Genomic DNA, 18,821 nt, shown 5'->3' with positions numbered 1-18,821 from the left:
GCCTCTTAGGTTAGATTGTAACACTAGATACCTACTAAGCGTTAGTAAATAGAGTGTTTTCTAAGTATATATAAGATTCTAAAAATACTTAGATTCTAAAGCTTAGAGCTTATAGAGTTTAGTAGAACACTATCTAGTAGAAATTCTATACTATTAAAGAGCTTTATATAAGTTATAGTAATATATTTATTTAGTTATTACTAATTCTTCTAGATATATATACTTAGAGTTTTTAATTTAAGTAAAGAGAGTAAGTATTTAAAGAGTAAGATATTTTATACTAAGCGCGTATATAAGTTCTTTCTTAATATATATAGTATTAAAAACTTTAAGTTTATATTTACTTTTACTTATTACTATATTAACTTTTAGTGTAGCACTTCTATAGCATAATAGTAGACTTATAGTAAGTTAGTATATATTCTATATATAGAATAATATTACTAATAATAATATAGATATTATAGTATTATTAGTAGCTTTTACAAAATGCGTTATAGATATAGAGAATAACTATAGACTAGCTTTACTTTAAGAAAAAAAGTAGCTTACTTAAGTAAAGCTTCTAGCTACCTTCTATAATTAAAACTAGAAGAAGAGCTTTATTAAGTATTAGCCTAGCTTCTATAAGTTCTTTTTTAATAAGAACTATATATCTAAGAAGTATAAAGCTAAGAAGAAGTCTAACACGTATAATTATAATACTAACTTACTTTTTAGTATTACTAAGCTACTATCTAGTTTTAACGTATTATTAGTTAAATCTAGTATCTTTAATAATAGTTACGCTATACCTAATAATAGAGTATTTATTATAAAGAAGAAAAGAAAGTAGAAGTTCTAAGACTATCTACTAGCTACTTAGTAATTTCTTTTTTATAAAGCTTTATCTTCTTAAGTTAGTATACTTTAATTTAGCTCTACTAAATATACTATTCTTATCTTTATCTATCTCTATATTTATAGCTCTATAAACTTTATTTTAGTATTTAATTTATATTAATATAGTTCTATCTACTTATATATACTAAATAATACTTTATTTTCTAGAGAGTAGAGACGTTTAGATATATAGTAATTATACTTATAATCTTAGAGTAATGTTTCTTACACTAGTAGGTATATTTAGTATATATAAGTAATTACTTCTTATTACTATTTCTCTAAGTAGATATTCTACTTTATTTTTTAGTTCTTTTCTACTATATAATATCTATTTACTTTATATATATAGCTATAAGGCTATATTATAAGAGATAGAATACTAAACTTTACTAGGCTTATTTCTATTAAGTACTACTTATTTAATTAATATATTCTACTAAACTATAAAGTCTCTAGTAAACTAATCTTAAATTTAAGCGCTTAGAATATAAGACTAGTATATAAAGATAGCTTAGAAACTACTTTTATAGTAGGCTATTAGATCTTTACTCTATCTCTTAGCTACTATCTAGAAGAGACTTAAGATAAGCTATATTATATAGTAAATATCTAAAAAAAAAAAAGTATAGCTAACTAGAAGTTAAATTAATAAATTAATTACTATAGTAAAGCGCCTAGTAGATTACGCTATAATATATATATAATAGATAATATACTAGTGTATAAAGTGTTCTTATAGAAATAGAATCTATAATAACCTAAGAAATATCTAGAAGAAGAACGTTTTTTAATAAAAGCTCTTTAAGATTAGAAAATTATTTATAATTTTATCTTTTACTTATACTTTTTAGTATTAAACTTTTATATAATACTTTAAATAATAGAATCTCTTTATAATAGAACTCTTTTCTACTAGACTAACGTCTATATACTTTCTTACCTATACTAACTACCTTACGTTCTTATAGTAATATATCTTTATACTTTCTAATATCTATATAATAATAATAGAATATAGTAATACTCTAAGTAGACTAAGATATAGAGGTTAATATATAACTTCTAGCTACTAGTAGATTAGAGCTATATTAAAATGCCTTTATACTTAAGCTATAATATTAACTAGTTTAAGTATAATAGCTATTATAATGTAATAGGTTTCTATAACTAAGTATATATTATAGTTAATTACTAATATAATTATAAAGTATTATAGACGCTAAGATATTTTAAAAGCTAATATTATAGTAGTAAAACTAGTAATATAATAAGAGGCCGAATAGCTATTAGACTTAAGAGTTAGTGCGCTAGAGAGAGCTAGGTCTAAACAGTGTTTAGACAAGAACTACATACATATATATAATATAATTAATTATATTAAGCACTTATTCTAATAGAGATACTACTAATCTCTCTACTATAATATTATATTAATAGTCTCTTAATATTAAGGTAATATCTAATACGCGTAAACGTATTCTAGCTATACTAATATATAACGCGTATAAAAGTATATTATTAATAATAGCTAACTAATATATATTAATAAAGAATTATATTAGAAAATAATATATAACGCTGCTAATACAACTATAATATCTATTTAAGTTTAATATCTATTAGTAGTTTAAACACATATTAATTAATAAGATCTAACACTTAATAATAGCCTCTTAATAGCTTTTAGACTTTCTTAATAGCTGTTAGACAGCTGTTTAAAGACAGTATAGTAACATTACGCATTTCTAAAACCTCTATTACGCGGTAGGTACCGTCTCTAGAATATTAGTAAAGCGACCTAGGTACTTGCGTACTAAACAAACCTATAAGTAAGGCGATTAAGAGACACATTTTCACTACAACACTAAAACAACGACAATTTGTTCGACTATACCTAGGTATCTAAGTAGTATGTTAGCGTAGGTGTCTTCGTGTTCTCTTGTCATCCAGGAGTTCTCACTCAAGACCAGTTTACTCGTTTCCGGGTACCTGGGTAATTGATATCGTCATCTAGAAGCAAAACAAGTCACAGAGGATGTAAATCAACCAACAACTGTTCATATTTGTACACATCTCCAACCAACCACTCGCATGACTATCAACGTCTTCATGTCCCCCTTCTGCTCACGCTTTCCGCGCAGCCTACCGACTATCCCATCTTCCCCCCTTGAATCCCTCGTCAGGAACAGCCCCGTTTGCCCTACAGGTGCCGCACATATCCGGATACCCGATGGTTCGCCGCACGCGACTGTACCGCGGACACTGCCTTGCGTTGACATCGTCTTCGAGTCGGTGACAGCGTATAGTTCGCCTCATGGGGGTATGCTCGTGGTTGCAATCCTTGTACTGAGTCCACCTTTCTTCGCACATGTTGGAATTAGCGTTGATGAAGCCCTTGGGTAGAGATGATCTTGGGTATACGGCTTTGCGCACAACTATGTGGGTGAGGTGCTTGAGAAAGTAGAGATGCGTTTTGCGATATATCCTTGTAGTGGTTAAAGGCTTGTGCTTGTTGTATTGAGGGAGTTGATAGCAGAAAGATCCTACTTTGCGTATTCGAAACTTCTTATATATCGAGGCGCCCAAGAGTCACAACTTTGCCAACGAGCTTTCTGCGTCTGCACCTTTGTGAACATCCTGCTCTATCCTGACTGCTGGCAGTCATCGATACTCAGGTGGCACTCCTTTCCAGGGAGATGGTCGCAAACACCTAAACAGATATAGGCGTTCATTGGCCAGTGAAGCAGAGCAAGGCCAGAAAAAGCATCTTGTCATCGAGATCAGCGACCGAGGGCGCTTCACTGATTCGTAATACATTGATCGTTATAGCGGTTGATCTATGAGCTGGTCGCCTTGGCTTGTAGCTCCTCGAGTTGCTTCTTGGCCGCCCACTGCTTCTCCACATTGATCTTCTTCAAGATCTTATCGGCACCCTTCTCGATCAAGACCTTGGCAACCTCTTGTCCCATCTCTTCTGCCGCTTCTGAGCTTCGGACTTTGCGAGCTGCCTCGTACTCAACAGACTCTGTACCATCTACACTAACCACCATGGCTCTCAACACTAGCTCTTGATCGTCAACATCTGGCTCTTCCTCTTCTACCGCATTTCCGTGCTTGTCGTAGTCTTTTGCTGGCTGCGCACCGATAGTGAGGCCCTTGCCACCTCTCCATGATGTCTCAACGCCGATAGGCACGCTGCAGCCTCCTTCTAGAGTGCGTAGTAGCGCTCGCTCAGCCGAGCATGCTCTTGTCGTCCGCTCGCATCGAACACTGCTCAAAATGTCTTTCATGGCTGCATCCTTCTTCCTGATCTCGATTCCTAGAGCACCCTGACCAACCGCATGAAGCATACCTCCGCTCGTGCTGCTCAGATACTGTGTGATTCTGTTGTCAAGACCCATTCGCTTCAAACCGGCAGCCGCTAAGATGATAGCCGAGTACGGGGAGTCTTCGGCATCGAGCTTCGCTAGTCTTGTACCGACGTTGCCTCTGAGGTCGGCGAACTTCAAGTGTGGGTATAGCTTCCTCAGTGTGGCAGCCCGTCGTACCGATGATGTACCGATGGTGGCACCTTGTGGAAGGGTGGCTAATGTCGTTTCCTTGGGCAGGCGAGGAGAGATCAAGAGGGCATCGCGGGGATCTTCACGCTGGAGTATGGCACCAATCTCGAGATGGTCTGGCAGCTGTGTGGGCATGTCTGTACTACTAGTCAGCCCGACTCGTTCGAAGTCTTAATGCGCGAGCTTCAGAACATACCCTTCAAGCAGTGAACGATGATATCCAGATCACCAGACTCCAGCATGCTCTCCAATTCGCCCGTCCAGAGACTCTTCGCATTCTCGCCCTGACTCAGTTGCTGCAAGGGTGTGATCTTGTCCCTGTCTCCCTGCACCACGACGGGGCAGATGTTGAAGGTTCGGTCGGGGTACGCATCCTTCAAGCTTCGCTCGACTGCGCGGGCCTGGATCTGGGCGAGTACCGAGTTGCGCGTGCCGATGTTGACAGCCGGGAATTGAGTGCTTGCCGACGTGTTGAGCCCTTCCGGGTTTGGGTGGGATGGACCCTGGATGTCGGCTGCTGTTGCGGAGGCCATGATGGAATGCGTACACGTGGGTAGAGAGGCGTGTTGTCGTGATGGCTAGGAAAAGATCTGGAGCCCTGGCGGGATGGTGGGGCTCGGCCAACGTCATGTTTACCGCGGTTGAACACTAGCGTCAGGTACACACCAGATGACGGGAATCTTCGGCGCGAACGACCCTGTGACATGTCATACAAAGATGAAAGTGAACAGTGGGCGCTGCAATATGGATTACCATCCGGAAAAATATCAACGATATGCTTGGGCAATGTCCTAGGCTGTTCACCAGGTACCATTGCGCACTCTGAGTAGGTACCTAGGTAGGAGTTCAACGTGTTCTGATATGGGGCGATCAATACGTCACAGAGTGGGCTCTGAAAAGAATGTGGTCGGGTGCAACGTTGATTCATTATTATGATACAGTGGACTATCTGATTATCGACACTGCGGAGTACTTAGGTAGTAAGACGCGATTACTGGTCTCCGGTGTTGTGGATCGAGTTGGGAAGAGCTAAATGAATGTCAGTTTCGTGCCATCATTAAATTTTGCAGAGCTCTTACCTCGCTCGACGGACTCGGGAACGATCTCTTGAACCTTCTTAGGGACGATTGAGTCCTCGCCATCGTTCAGGGCATGAGTCTTGCTGGTGGACTGGCTGTTGGGGTTGCTACCAGTGGGGTGAACCTATGGCAATGTCAGCATGCTTCATTTCACGAGTGACAGATACGATAAACTTACACCTTCAGGAAGGCTCTCCTCGAGACCCTTGGGTGCAACCTCCTGGACCTTGTTGGGGACGGCACTCTGACCAGTGGCGTGCGATGCACCCTGACCATGCTCATTGGTGGAAGACATTCTGATGGAAGTTCGTTTGAAGAGATGTGATTGTTGGATGAAGGGTCGAGAAATAGTGCGGAGCTGTGTAGTGAAAGGCATTTTGGACTGGAATTCGAATGGTATTTGAATGATTTCGATGGAGAGCCTGAAGACAGCAGCTTATGTACATGTGGATGGTGATATGACGCGTGTGGTGACACACCCAAGCCGCATCTCACTTGCACTCTATCGTGCGCGTCATGAAAGCGCAGTCCATGTTACTTTTGGTCCGACCACTAGTGGAAATCCCACAGGATTGACAGCGGTTATTCGTGGCGAAATAACGAAAACGCCATACGTAGTCGTTCAGCCATCGCGCTTGGGTCGGCCAGGCGGTGATGATGCGGTCACGAAGATACCAAGGACCGGTCCGCGGCGAGCCTCATGAAGCTCATGAAGCCACATTGCAATCCAAGGACGCGATCGTCGTAGATGTCGACACAGTAAATTGCCTCCGAGGCACCGACCTCTCAGATCCGAGGAGCTATACGAAGGCGTTGATGGCGTAGGTGTAACAATCACCCGCGGTCGGTCTCCGAAGGCCCCGATCGCGCTAGTACCGATGCCTCTCCGCGGGCTCGTATTCTCGTATACCCCACAGGCCATCTTACATTGGATCTGTATCTTGCCTACTCCACCCAATTTACAACCGTCGTCCTTGCCATTTGTTCTTACCGCCGAGCGTGACCAAGAAGACGTCATCTTTGGCAACTCATGGCACCATTTCAAGGTTCAGATTACCTGCATCGTGGTCTTCACGGCCGCGTATCTGATGTTGCCTATTTCTTTTATTCGTACATATGTATGATATCCAAGCTTCCAACGATCACAGCTTTGCCTTGACCCAGCTTTGCACCACCTCTTGACTTCCGGTGCCCGAGTCGCCCTTATAACCCAATATTCGCTCCACAACCATCTCTTCGTGGCACGCTTTTGGCGTTACGACTGTAGTGACCAGCCCACCATGGCTGCCAAAGCCTTGCGTGAACTTCTTTGCAAATGCCTCAATGCCATCCTTCAGGACCTCGTTATCGCCCGCCCATATTAAAACCTCTTCGACAAAGTCGGCAACTGGGCCCCACCACTCCGGAGCTGCGAGAACGGGTTCGCTGTAGAAGTCGCCTGCGAAAGGAGAAGAGGAGCCGAGGAAGGCAGTCGCCCAGCGGGAAAGGGTTCGCGCGTCAAACATGTCGCGCTGTGCGTTCGTGACGAATGCTGGCGTGTTGGTCTGTGTCAAAGAGCACCATGGCGAGATGAGAAGCGCGGCATGGATCTTCGATGGAAGCTCCAATGGCGCAATTTCGGGATGTGGATGTGCGAGGTGCGACAACAGACCGAGTATGAGGTTTCCGCCAGCCGAATCGCCGCCTAGAATCAGGGCTGAAGGGTTGCGCCCCTCAGTGTACACGAGATGGTGAAGCAGCTCGACTGCCTGTTTCAGCTGGCTGGGATATCTGGCTTCTGGTGCGAGATCGTACGCGAGGAGGAGAGCGGATACGTCGGGGCCGAGGGACTTTTGGAAGTCATCGAGCCATAGCATATGGCCTGGTGTGCATGGCATCACATATCCACCGCCTGTTCATATCAGTGACATGCCCCTCATCTTGGAAGTGGAGACCGACCATTGAAGTACACAAAGACCTTCTTCGCGCTCCTAGTCCCCAGCCAATGCGCTTGTGTTCCACTGGGCAGCTTGATGCTATCTGGAACGAACTTGTACTTCTCGGCATGCTGAAGGTACGTAGGCGTCGATGATGCGCCGTTCATGTACCGGTCTTGTGCAAGGTCGAGATTTCCCAGATTGGTCCGGAACATGGCGAACATGATGTCCTTGAAGTACGTGTTGGAGCCATTCTCGCCTTTGAAGGGTGATGTAACGGAGCGTTGCAGCGCAGAGCCCACTGTCGGAGAAGTTAGTGCTTCCTTTTGACCTGATGATGCAGGCGCGTACTGGCTTTGAGCGTTGCCGAAGCGATGCCCAGCTTGCTTACATTCTGATCTGCCATTGTGTTGTGATGGTGCATGCGATGGCAGCAAGATGCTGCCAGCACCGACAGCACACTAGCTACCCCATGGCGCGCGTCTGAATCTAGACTGGAGCCGCTCAAGTGCGGAGAGCGTTACCCGACGAGGTTCCCGAGGTTCGCGTCCCCCACGCGTGCTGTCCCCGCGATCGATCAGGGCGGCGATCATCGACTAGGCCTGCTCGGGCTTAGCTCGCTGTAGGCAAAACTCATCGCAGCTGCAGTGTCAGGGTCATGACTCGGGGTAGGATTTGTCCATTCTCCTGCTGAGTCGCAACCGACACGCATCCATGATCAGCATGGCGTCGCCGGCGGAGGCAGACACGCCCGAAGGAGCCCCTAGAGACGATGGTTCGGGCGATGGTCAGCCCAACAAAAAGCGCAGGACTGGCCCCAACTCGCGTGGCGTCGCCAACCTCACGCCTGAACAGCTTGCCCGAAAACGCGCAAACGACCGCGAAGCTCAACGTGCCATCCGCGAGCGGACGAAGAACCAGATCGATCGCCTCAATCAGCGCATCCGGGATTTGGAGAGCCAGCAGCCGTACCATGACCTGCAAGTCGTCCTCCGCGAGAAGGAGGCGGTCCAGGCGGAGAACGGAGATATCAGGAAGAGGCTCGAGAGCGTCCTGAGCATCATCCAGCCTATTGTGCGTGCGACGGGAGGCCTCAATGGTACGATGACTACTCCCAAACCAGGAACGAATGTTGACAGCAGGTAGAACTGGCAGCTGCTGCCGAGCGATCGCCCCTTCCAATCCATCCTCACCAACAGCGCGACGCGCCTGTGCAACCTACCGAACCACGACAGTACCACATCGCGTCCCACGAGCTATCCACGGCCTCACCTCAGAACGGCGTACATTCTCCAAGCGTGACCGAGGGGGGACGAGCATGGCTATACCCCAACGACGCGCCAAACAGCCACTTGCGCCGCTACTCCAATGGCAGTCCCGGACCGCATTTCGACCAGTCGCGGACACCACATCTACAGTCAGAGATGCCCTTCGATGAGCGTCTAGGCGTAGACTTCATACTCGACAATGGGCAGAGGAGGGCTGTTGATCCAAATCTGCCCCCTCCACAGCAGCCGCGACCCAGCAACGTCAGTAGTAGCCAGCATGCCATGTACGCACCGAGCATGGTCGCCCACCTCACGCTACCTCGCAATCTCCCGGCGACATGCCCTCTGGACGTCATCTTGCTTGACTTTCTACAAGATCGCCAGAATCGCGCTGCCGAGGGCGTACCTATGAAGACCCTGGTTGGACCACACTACCCCAACTTCACGTCTCTAGCGTACCCTGAGCGCGCAGTAGATGCACACCCCCTGTCAAAGCTCTTTACAGATATCTTGCGCACGTTCCCCGACATCTGCGGCAGACCGGAACAAGTTGCGATAGTATTCATCATGTTCTTGATCATGCGTTGGCAGATCGAACCTACGCAGGAGAACTACGATCGGCTGCCACACTGGGCTACACCACGACCTTCTCAGCTGTTCACTGCTCACGCGTTATGGATCGATCATCTCCCATGGTATGTACTAAGATCCGCTGCGCAACCCATTTGAGAAGACATCATGACTGAATTATTCTAGGCCTCGCCTTCGCGATAAACTCGTCGCTGGCCACCCGCCAGTATCCTTCGAGAACTTCTTCATACCTTTTACGACAACGATTTCCCTGAACTGGCCCTATGAGCCCCGCGACTGTCTCCTCCCTGCTTCGAAAGTCCATACCTCGGCACTCTCGACGACCTCATCCGTCTCGGTCTCCTCGCCTTTCTCCACACATGTCAACGCTGGCTCGCCGCAAGATCCTTCCACCCCACAGCCTCCTGCGGCACACACCTCCGCCGGTATCACATCTATGGGTCCGCTACCCAAGGAAGACGATCAGTGGCTCATCAACCCCGCCTTTGAGACGCATCTCCGCGACCTGAACAATTGGACACTGGGACCCAGCTTCAGAGGCAACTTTCCCGCATTTGCTGATTGTGTAAAGATCAAGGAAGGCAGGTGACGAGGACTGTAGATGTCAAATCGCGCCGCGGTTAGGCGCTGGCGTGCGGGACAGGAAGGTGTTTATCAGGTATTGCATGTATCTTTACTGTATCATTGGTGGGTAATGTGGTGGCTCTATTGTGTATATCATCAGCATTGGGTATTGTATTTTTCCAACTGTACACGCCTGGGCAGGCATCGGAGGGAGCAGTGGGCTGGCTTGGGGTGGTGGATGCTTGCGACAGGCGATTTAGCATTATATTGGTATCATAACGACGCCACACGAAATCTATACCAACATTGTCTTAACCTCTAGGCTTTTTCATCTTCGTTGACCCACGGACATATCACTACTTACCACTTCGGGACAACCAGAAGAATGTGAAAGAGCAAGTGAAGGTGAGTGCCCTCCCCACTTTTGCTTATTAGTGTCGATACGACTGACGCTGCCAAGTAGCTGCTTCACTTCTCAATTATACCGTACCTACAACCCCCCTCACACTATCCAATATTGACGACATACCGTCTCTCAAGGATGGCATCCATGAGTATGAAAGGCAGACTGGAGGGTACCGCTTGACCCATGAATACCAGCTACAACGAACACAATCAGACAGCTGCACTCATTCCGCCCGCTTCCTCTGCATACCTACCTTGCGCTTCCCCAGCACATCCCTCCCTTCCTCAATACTCAACAGCGCCTCCCTCTTCTTCTCCGTCACAGGCTTAAGCGCATCCCTCACAACCCTTCCTTCAACACTAACACCCTCCTCCTCAAACTCCTCCATCTTTTTGCCCACCCTTGCTTCAATCGCCAGAATCAACTCCACATCCCTCTGTCCAATCAACGTGATACTCGTTCCCACACGGCCCGCACGCGCCGTACGACCAACACGATGGATGTAATCGTCCGGGTCACGGGGAACGTCGAAATTGATAACGAGAGCTACCTCTGGGATATCTAGACCGCGGGCAGCGACGTCGGTGGCGACTAGGATCCTAGCGGCTTGTGCGCGGAATCGAGCGAGGTTGCCCACGCGGTCGTTTTGCTTGAGGCCGGAGTGGAGGGCTGTGACGCGGTGGTCGAGGAGACGGAGCATGTATTCTAGTAGCGTAGCTGTTTTGGTTCTGTTGCAGAAAATTATGACACTTTTCTTGCTGTTCTCAGGTGTATTCAACAAGACGTGCAGGTAGCATTCTTTATGCGTGACAGGCGTTTGAAGGTACCTCTGCTGCAGCTTGGGCGGAATCGCCAGATCCTCTGTATCGACTTCAGACACGAAGATGGGTAGACGGCCCGGTGCGCGCGGTTGCGATTTCAGCGCTAGAACCTCGGGCGTTACAGTCGCGGTAAATAGGAGGGTTTGTCTCGTTTCTTTCGGGGGTAGCGCGGAGAGGCACGTCTCAAGATCAGGGAGCATGGAGCCTTTTCCTGGGGCGAGAAGACGATCGGCTTCGTCGAAGACGACGAAGCGAACGCGGCGGAGGCCGCAGATGGTGTCTTCGCCTGAGGTGCGGATGTGCTCTGCTAGACGGCCTGGTGTCGCGATTACGACGTGCGGGCGCGAGGCGAGAGCGATGGCTTGGGAACGCTGGTCTGATCCTCCTGTGATAAGAATGGGTTTCATGGATTGTGGCGCTGAAATTGCCTTCACTTGTTCGTAAATCTGGATCGCGAGCTCGCGGGTGGGCCTACATGGCGATTAGCTACTGCGCACATAGCAGCGATGGTTTGTACTCACGTGACAATAACGGCAAAGATACCGCTTGGATCCTCCGCCCATTTCTGCATTATCGGCACAGAAAACGCTACAGTTTTACCCGTACCGGTTCTGGATCCACCAATGCAGTCCTTCCCCTTGAGGATCTCAGGGATACAAGATGCCTGAATGCCCGTTGGACGCTTGATACCCATGCTGGCCAAAGACGTGCAAAGCCATGGTGCTACGTTGAGCGTCGCAAAATCCAGCTTTGGGTTGACTTTGGGTGCAGAACTGGCGGTAATCGTCGACTTGTCTTGCTGTTTGGCTTTGATGCGCGAAATTGTTGGTGCTGGTGTTGCTACTGGCAGCGGCTTCTCAGCTTCAGCCTCGGAAGCCGAACTCTCGGGCTCGGTAGGTGACAGTCTCCTTCTCTTTCTGGCCCCAGATTGCGCCTCAAGTATCTCCTGGTCTGACGCCCCGGATTCGCTGTAATCGGAAGTCGCCATGGTTGTTGTTGATGTTTGGTATGTACGCTGATAGTTCAGGTTCAAGTGTCTCCGAAATTTTGTGCAGGGGTCTATCGCGCTAGTCTTATCGATACTGCAACACGCGCCTTTCACGGCTGGACCCAATATTTGCAACTTTCGCACCAAGATGACGTTTGCCCCAGATCGAACATATCTCGTGTTCAAAAACGTCGTTGTGTTCTATCAAGTGTGCGTAAAATACTGCAGTCGCTTCTAATAGTGTTATCTAATCCTTCCATCTCTCCGATACCTGCAACAACTCTCTCCACACAGACAGCTTTTGTCTAGCCCAGCCCAATACTTATCTCCATAGTCCAATGTAATCTCTTTTCCCGCGTCTATCCCCTTGCTGACCAGAACCACCCTCTGGGTATCTAACCAAGTAAATGTAGAGCATTGTGCATTCGGCTTGCAGCTATGGTTGATGAAGCGTGTGAAATTTCCAGCTCTTCCTTGCCAAATCTGATAGCTGGCCAGGGGTGTTGAGCTATCCAACACATCGAGATGTCTCACACCGTTTGTGATCAGACCTACCAGCTCTCCAATTGCTGTACCACGGTCGAAGGAGGTCAATGCGGCCAGACCGTTGTTTCTGCCATCGGAAGTCCGCAGGATCTGAACAGGCGGTGGCTTGCGCTTTACACAACCGAATAGGGTTGGGAAGCAGAAACAGGAGTTATCTTGCGGTTTGTCCGACTGCGGCTCGTTACACAAAGCGCAGATGTAGGCTCCGCCTGGTCTCGCCACTGCACTCGACTGGGGTGTCCAGCGTGGGTCTTCGCATCCCCAAACTGATTCATCGATGATCGACTCGTCGATGTGTTCGAAAGCAAAGTAAGGGTCTTGAAGTAGATACGTTTGGCGCAGTGGTATAGGATCTGATCCGTCTTCGAAGACTACCCAGTCGTGCGGATGGCCAGGGTATTGCAGCGTTTGCGATTCGCCTACTATGGAGAGAAGCTGGCGCCAATGGGGATGCAAGGTATCGGCCGCGACTTCGAGACGTTTTCGCAGATTCCGTAGCCGGCGCATGGCATCTTTATCGAAACCAACTCGGTACTTGCAGAACCGGTATATACCCATGCCAGCGAAGACAAGTGCAGCCCAACCTGCTGAATCCTTCACTTCTTTGTAGCCACGCCAAATGGCCATTTTGTTGCGCAGTTCCTTTCTGGGGTGGCACGGCAGTCAGCGAATGCGATCTAAGATGCTTGCGCAATCCCAGGTGTCTGTACTTACTCCGACCAATCGAAGTCCTGACACGCTTCCATGAACACAGCTTTCCTATGCTTTGTTGTTGACAGCTCTGGTCTCAATTGGCTCCGGTATAGTACCTGCTCCTCAAACAGTTCGACCCAGCGGGCTTGTACGATCATTTCGATGGACCGGCACACGCGACTCGCTTGTGTAACCTTGCGACAAAAGACATTCATCTGACTGAAGGATTCGGATATCGGATTCGGAGCGTTGTTGAGTACTGCCATGGTGGAGGGTGTTTCGTCGGTATGCGCATGGCCGACCATGCCCATGCTCATGGAGGATCCATTGGGCGTTACTTGGAACTGTTCAAAGATCGCTTTCGGGTCGAGGTTGAGCGTGCTGTGTACTTGCTCCCAGATGCCGATGATAAGCTTGTCCAGAGTGGACGGTTGGAAGACAAACTTCTCCGATGCTACCTGGGAATGGTCAGCTAGTTCAAGAAAGATGGGCGAGCATATGCGCATCACGTATTTTTGTGCACGAAAAAGCAGCCCACTCGTTCCCCCACTGAGGGTCCAGCGAGTACCTGCACGCCGACCTAGGAAAAGACCGAACACCCTGGAGCCTACATTGAGACGAAAACTTGCAAAGTAGGTAACCCGACGTCAACGTAGGCTCCAGGCTGTTCAGTTTTTCCCTAGGTTGGCGTGCCTGAGAGAGCGACGTCGCCTAGGAGAGTTCACATACCTTCTTCCGCTTTGGGAAGCTGCGGCTATCGACCTGCATTTGCCGTTGGTGTTCGCTCAGATCTTCTTGAAACGATGACTGAGTGTGCGACACCCTCAGACCGCCAGTGCCTTTCCTGCGGGCCTCGCGGGGTTGTTGTACCGACGACGATGACTCGTCCCGCGAATAAGACTCATCCATAGACGAGGTCTCATCATAGTTCTGGAGATCCATCGCGGCTGGGCTTGCCGTGGGGGCTGGCGTCCTCATGCCCGCCAGATCGACGGTTCTCTGCGGACGTGTAAGAACACGCTACTGCACATTGGCATTGAATGTGGTGGGAACATCAACTTACCGATGCGATCCTTTCGGACTGCGCTCTGGCTGCATGGGTGGCATCGGCTTCCTCAAGAAAGGCTTCGACACGGAGGATGGGATGATCCAGGTTATCGAGCTGCGGCCATGCAATGTTGATGTTGAACCTAGCGAGATGTTCTTGGATAGCCTTGCCGATGCATTCTGAAAGCCCGTCGACGTCCTGGAGGGCGTTCATCTTAAGGAAGTATATCGACAAAACTCCGGTGGATTAATTAAGCCTGTGGAGTTGACACCGGACGCTAAGAAGCTTGAGCATTGCGCGGGTAGGTGGGTGATATATTTAAAACCTACCACGATGCCCACTAGAAGTTTTACAGTGGAGGTATCTCCGTACCATAGAAATACCTCAGGATGCGAAACAAAACTCGCTACAGACGTGAGGTAATGGAAGATGGGTGGACTGTTCATGGGCTGAACAAACTGTCCGAAGTCTACCCGGATCGAATGTCGCAATGTCGCGACACTGTTCACCTCTTTCTATATGCTGCAATAGGAGCGCGCGGAAACGTGACGATGCTGATGGAAATTCTGCTCAAGCAGCTGTGAAAGATACCGGGGTGGAATGGAAACGCTCTTGACCGCGTGCGGTATGGCGCTTGGCGTCAGTCATACGCTCGGCGAGCCGTATACGTCATTTTGGTGTGGTACAGACGTCTGGACCAATTGGAAGTAATGTCACAGCTGCACGGTGCCATGCAGACAATGGTCGTGGTTGCGGAGTTTGGGTTGTAACGTGCACGTTGACCCAGACCATCGAAGTTGCTGCTCGATGATGCCTGGGCAGACAAAAAAAAGCCGCAGGCGACAGGGCTGATGGCGAAAGAATAGAGTGCGCGGTCTGGTCCTAGGTTGGCCCTCCCTCATCATGGCACGGGAACTAACGGCCGCGCTAACCACGTGCGCGAGGCCTCTACTCCGGCAGACGTCACCAAACAACCAAACATGGCCTCAACAATGAACATGCTTATCGCGAGCAACCACCACAGAATCGTTTCAGGAAGCGCAGAGGCTGTCATTCAAGACGAAGCTCGCATTTTGTCTACTGTTTTCATACTAGATATCATCACCAACCCCCTTGGCGCGCAAGCAGTTCGCCCATCAATGGCAAAAACTCGATCTCCACAGATGCCAAGCTTAGCTATGACATTGGGGCCGTAGTGCGCCGGCTTCTGTAATTGGACTTGATTCCGCGTATATAGACTGGACGCTCAGGGTCCGGATCAAGCTATGTACACATCTATCGCGTCGATCGACTTCCTTCAACCTTAGTTTCTGCGGTTTCGCATCCATTGCGTGTTGTAATTCATCCAAGTTGGACAACCGTCATCATGGACTCGCCAGACGCGACAAACTCGAGGGAGAAAGAGATACTAGAGAGAACCGCAACACACGAATCTTACACCTTCCAAGGCGCGAGAGGCTGGCGGAGATGGCGCATTCTACAGCCTGGGCGCGGCATGTATCACGATGTCAAGCGGAGGTTACCTTACTACTGGAGCGACATAACCGATGCTCTCACCTATCGCGCTTTCGCCAGTACAGTTCGCATGTACTTCGTCAAGTAAGTCTGTCTTAACAATACTTTAATTCAATACTTACAAACGTAGCGTATTACCTGCCATCGCGTTCACACTCGACATGTACCGTCGAACGGGCGGGTTCTTTGGCATCAACGAAGCCCTCTTTTCGTCCGCATTAGCAGCCATGGTGTTTAGTTTACTCGCGTGCCAACCCCTCACCATCGTAGGAGTCACTGGTCTGATCGCCCTATTCAACTACACCATCTACGACATCGTCACTCAATACGACCCCTCTATCTATCCAGCATTCACCGCATGGGTCGGAATCTGGGCTGCTATCTTCCATTGGATCGTAGCTTTCGGAAACTTCAGTGACTACATGGCCTATGTCACTGACTTCTCGAGTGAAACATTCGGCATGTATGTTGGAATTATCTACTGTGGTATGTCCCTCCTCACTGGCCTACTCAGATACAGTACTGACCTGCATATAGTCAAAGGTGTTGAAGAGCTAGTATATCTCTTTCAGGAATCCGGTTTTGACGGTGGCTACCTCTCCATCGTCATTGCGATATGCTACTTCGGATCTGTCTACGGTCTCGAGAAGCTTGGTAACAGTACCGTGTTTACTCCAGGCATTCGCAGCATCATAGCCGATTACTCCTTTGTCTTCCCTACCTTGTTCTGGGTCGGCTTCTCTCATATTCCTGGACGACTGGAAGAGACTGGGCTTTACCGAGTGCCTATCGGCAAAGCCTTTGCACCAACGCAGGACAGGAACTGGGTAATTGACTTCTGGAATCTTGACGTCAAATGGGTATTTGTGGCTTTGCCATTTGGCTTTTTGATGATGCTGTTGTTCTACTACGATCACGTAAGTCATGCACGTCTTCCAGCACTGACGAAAGCTAACCCTTGGTAATAGAATGTGTCATCTCTCACAGCACAGGCCCGCCAATACCCCCTCAAAAAGCCCGCTGGTTTCCACTGGGACTTCTTCCTTCTCGGTTGCACATGCTTCGTTGGTGGCGTTATCGGCCTTCCGCTTCCCAACGGCCTGGTGCCGCAAGCACCCGTACATACCGACTCTTTGACCGTCTACGAGACCAGGCTGGAGATCACCAAAACGGAAGACGGTGGCGAGATCCGCAAGCCCTTTGTCAAGGCTACTGCTGTTGTTGAGCAGCGCATCAGTCATTTCTTGATGGGTATGGCTATCTGGGGTACCATGACCGGTCCCTTACTTATCGTACTTCACACCATGCCCGCGGCAGTCTTTGCTGGAGTGTTCTTTGTTGTCGGTGTACGTGTCATCCCATCTTCAAGTTCGATACGATGTGCTAATCTCTTCAAAGTGGGGCTCCATTGAATCGAACGGCATTGTCAGCAAGGCACTCTACCTCATGTCGGAGAAACGCTTTATCCAGCGCGATAACCCGCTCAACCGCGTCTCACGCAACAAGATTCGGCTTTTCATCGGTCTTCAGATTCTTGGTGTCGCATGCACAGTCGCCATTTCGCAAACCATCGCCGCTATCGGCTTCCCGGTCCTCATCATCGCCCTTATCCCGCTGCGCACATTCTTGATGCCGAAATGGTTCACAGCACACGAGTTGGACGTGTTGGATGCTCTAACGGCAGACAATCCGTCTGTATTGGTCAGCTTTGGTGGAACTCCGAGTGGCATGAAGGCTGGCGGTCCTATGGAGGGTGGTGCTGGTGGTCCGCGAGACGAGGAGGAGGCTGCGCACCCACATTCTGCCATGCGTCAACGGGCAGGAAGTCTTCATAGGGAAGAGTAAAGAATTCTTGGTACGGCTACGGTATAGACAAAACTGTTGATTTAGCGAGGGGTTTCAGGGCGGCGGCGACGCTGATTCGTTAGACTAATGTTCGTTTCTTCCAAAAGGCCATTCAGGCATTTGAGATAATTTGATGTAATACAATATTTAGCTTCACTACCTTTCAGGGTACCAAGATCTGATCTTTTGAACAATGTGGCTATGAACCACTTTTTCCTTTCTCCATCGAGCTTCTGCCTACGCTTCACTTACCGCCACCTTCTAGTTCTCCTCCGTCCTCTCTGCTCAAACAGCTCCTCTCCCCAGTCACATCCAGTATCTATAGCCTTCTCGATATCTCTCATATCCGGCATTGAGACCGAAGGAAAGATCTGCATAACCTTATCGTGCATTGCCGGTACGTCCCTACCTTCGAATGCTCGGTTTACTCTTGCAGAAAACTCATCCGTTGCTTCCTCAGCCAGTGTACACAGTTTCGCATATAGCGCTGCGTAATCTACAGCCGTAGGATGCGTCAATGCGTGAATAGACTCATTACGCCATGTGCCGTTAGGCGAGGAGGGGAAGAGATGGGCATGTCGGGGGAAAGCTTCAGTATCAAACTCAATAGGTTCTCTGTGCTCAGGTGGCAATGTGGCGTCAGTGTGTGATATCTCTTCGAAGGACATCCAGGAAGTGCTCATTTGGGGACAGGAGTCAGATGAAGAGAGCTCTGGCCTCGCCTCTGAAGTCTCTGCGTGGATATTGAGCTTTGAGGACTGATGTTCTGGCAGAGATGGATCAGGGCTCGGTGAACGGCTGGGAACAGGGGAGGGCGGTAGGCGATGTAGACAGGGGACGATCTCCCATGATATGAGCCGTTGGATTTCTGGACGATCGAATGCATTTGGAGGGTCGCAAAGCTCATGCGTAACACTTGACGCGGTCGCTGGCGCTGGTGATGGCAAGAGCGGCGCTGCATTCTGGCATCTGGAAGTCCATGTAGAAGCAACTGGCCTAGAGAAAAACGACGTCATGTTGGCCTTCAACTCGTTCTGGAATCCGATTGAACAAACTATGGCGTGATCAGTTTGCTTGTCCGTTCGCTAGTGTCTGG

General features: G+C 48.5%; 7 protein-coding genes across 7 annotated transcripts; 2 read left to right on the top strand and 5 right to left on the bottom strand.

Annotated features, from left to right (window-relative positions):
• Positions 1–3,722: 3,722 nt before the first annotated feature.
• J4E93_002175 (uncharacterized protein) lies at positions 3,723–4,978 on the bottom strand (the record flags this gene model as incomplete). The annotated part of the gene is made up of 2 exons (XM_049340122.1): positions 3,723–4,582; positions 4,642–4,978. 2 exons carry the CDS (start codon positions 4,976–4,978, stop codon positions 3,723–3,725), a joined length of 1,197 nt encoding a protein of 398 aa, XP_049202444.1.
• A 458-nt stretch (positions 4,979–5,436) lies between these two features.
• Positions 5,437–5,819, bottom strand: J4E93_002174 (uncharacterized protein; the record flags this gene model as incomplete). The annotated part of the gene is made up of 3 exons (XM_049340121.1): positions 5,437–5,474; positions 5,525–5,648; positions 5,703–5,819. 3 exons carry the CDS (start codon positions 5,817–5,819, stop codon positions 5,437–5,439), a joined length of 279 nt encoding a protein of 92 aa, XP_049202443.1.
• Positions 5,820–6,666: 847 nt separating this feature from the next.
• J4E93_002173 (uncharacterized protein) lies at positions 6,667–7,846 on the bottom strand (the record flags this gene model as incomplete). The annotated part of the gene is made up of 3 exons (XM_049340120.1): positions 6,667–7,415; positions 7,463–7,741; positions 7,792–7,846. 3 exons carry the CDS (start codon positions 7,844–7,846, stop codon positions 6,667–6,669), a joined length of 1,083 nt encoding a protein of 360 aa, XP_049202442.1.
• A 308-nt stretch (positions 7,847–8,154) lies between these two features.
• J4E93_002172 (uncharacterized protein) lies at positions 8,155–9,888 on the top strand (the record flags this gene model as incomplete). The annotated part of the gene is made up of 3 exons (XM_049340119.1): positions 8,155–8,539; positions 8,587–9,403; positions 9,465–9,888. The coding sequence occupies 3 exons, from the start codon at positions 8,155–8,157 to the stop codon at positions 9,886–9,888; spliced, it is 1,626 nt and encodes a 541-aa protein (XP_049202441.1).
• A 604-nt stretch (positions 9,889–10,492) lies between these two features.
• DBP8 (putative RNA helicase) lies at positions 10,493–12,078 on the bottom strand (the record flags this gene model as incomplete). The annotated part of the gene is made up of 2 exons (XM_049340118.1): positions 10,493–11,561; positions 11,612–12,078. 2 exons carry the CDS (start codon positions 12,076–12,078, stop codon positions 10,493–10,495), a joined length of 1,536 nt encoding a protein of 511 aa, XP_049202440.1.
• A 1,256-nt stretch (positions 12,079–13,334) lies between these two features.
• On the bottom strand, positions 13,335–14,578 carry J4E93_002170 (uncharacterized protein; the record flags this gene model as incomplete). The annotated part of the gene is made up of 3 exons (XM_049340117.1): positions 13,335–13,775; positions 14,047–14,316; positions 14,381–14,578. 3 exons carry the CDS (start codon positions 14,576–14,578, stop codon positions 13,335–13,337), a joined length of 909 nt encoding a protein of 302 aa, XP_049202439.1.
• Positions 14,579–15,731: 1,153 nt separating this feature from the next.
• J4E93_002169 (uncharacterized protein) lies at positions 15,732–17,725 on the top strand (the record flags this gene model as incomplete). Its single annotated transcript, XM_049340116.1, has 5 exons — positions 15,732–15,964; positions 16,011–16,366; positions 16,418–16,797; positions 16,849–17,226; positions 17,279–17,725. 5 exons carry the CDS (start codon positions 15,732–15,734, stop codon positions 17,723–17,725), a joined length of 1,794 nt encoding a protein of 597 aa, XP_049202438.1.
• Positions 17,726–18,821: the final 1,096 nt, after the last annotated feature.

The sequence above is a fragment of the Alternaria ventricosa genome (assembly GCF_023758065.1).
Source record: "Alternaria ventricosa strain BMP 2768 chromosome Unknown scaffold_3, whole genome shotgun sequence".
In the NCBI taxonomy this organism is placed as follows: domain Eukaryota; kingdom Fungi; phylum Ascomycota; class Dothideomycetes; order Pleosporales; family Pleosporaceae; genus Alternaria; species Alternaria ventricosa.
This window is presented reverse-complemented; position numbering and strand designations above follow the sequence as displayed.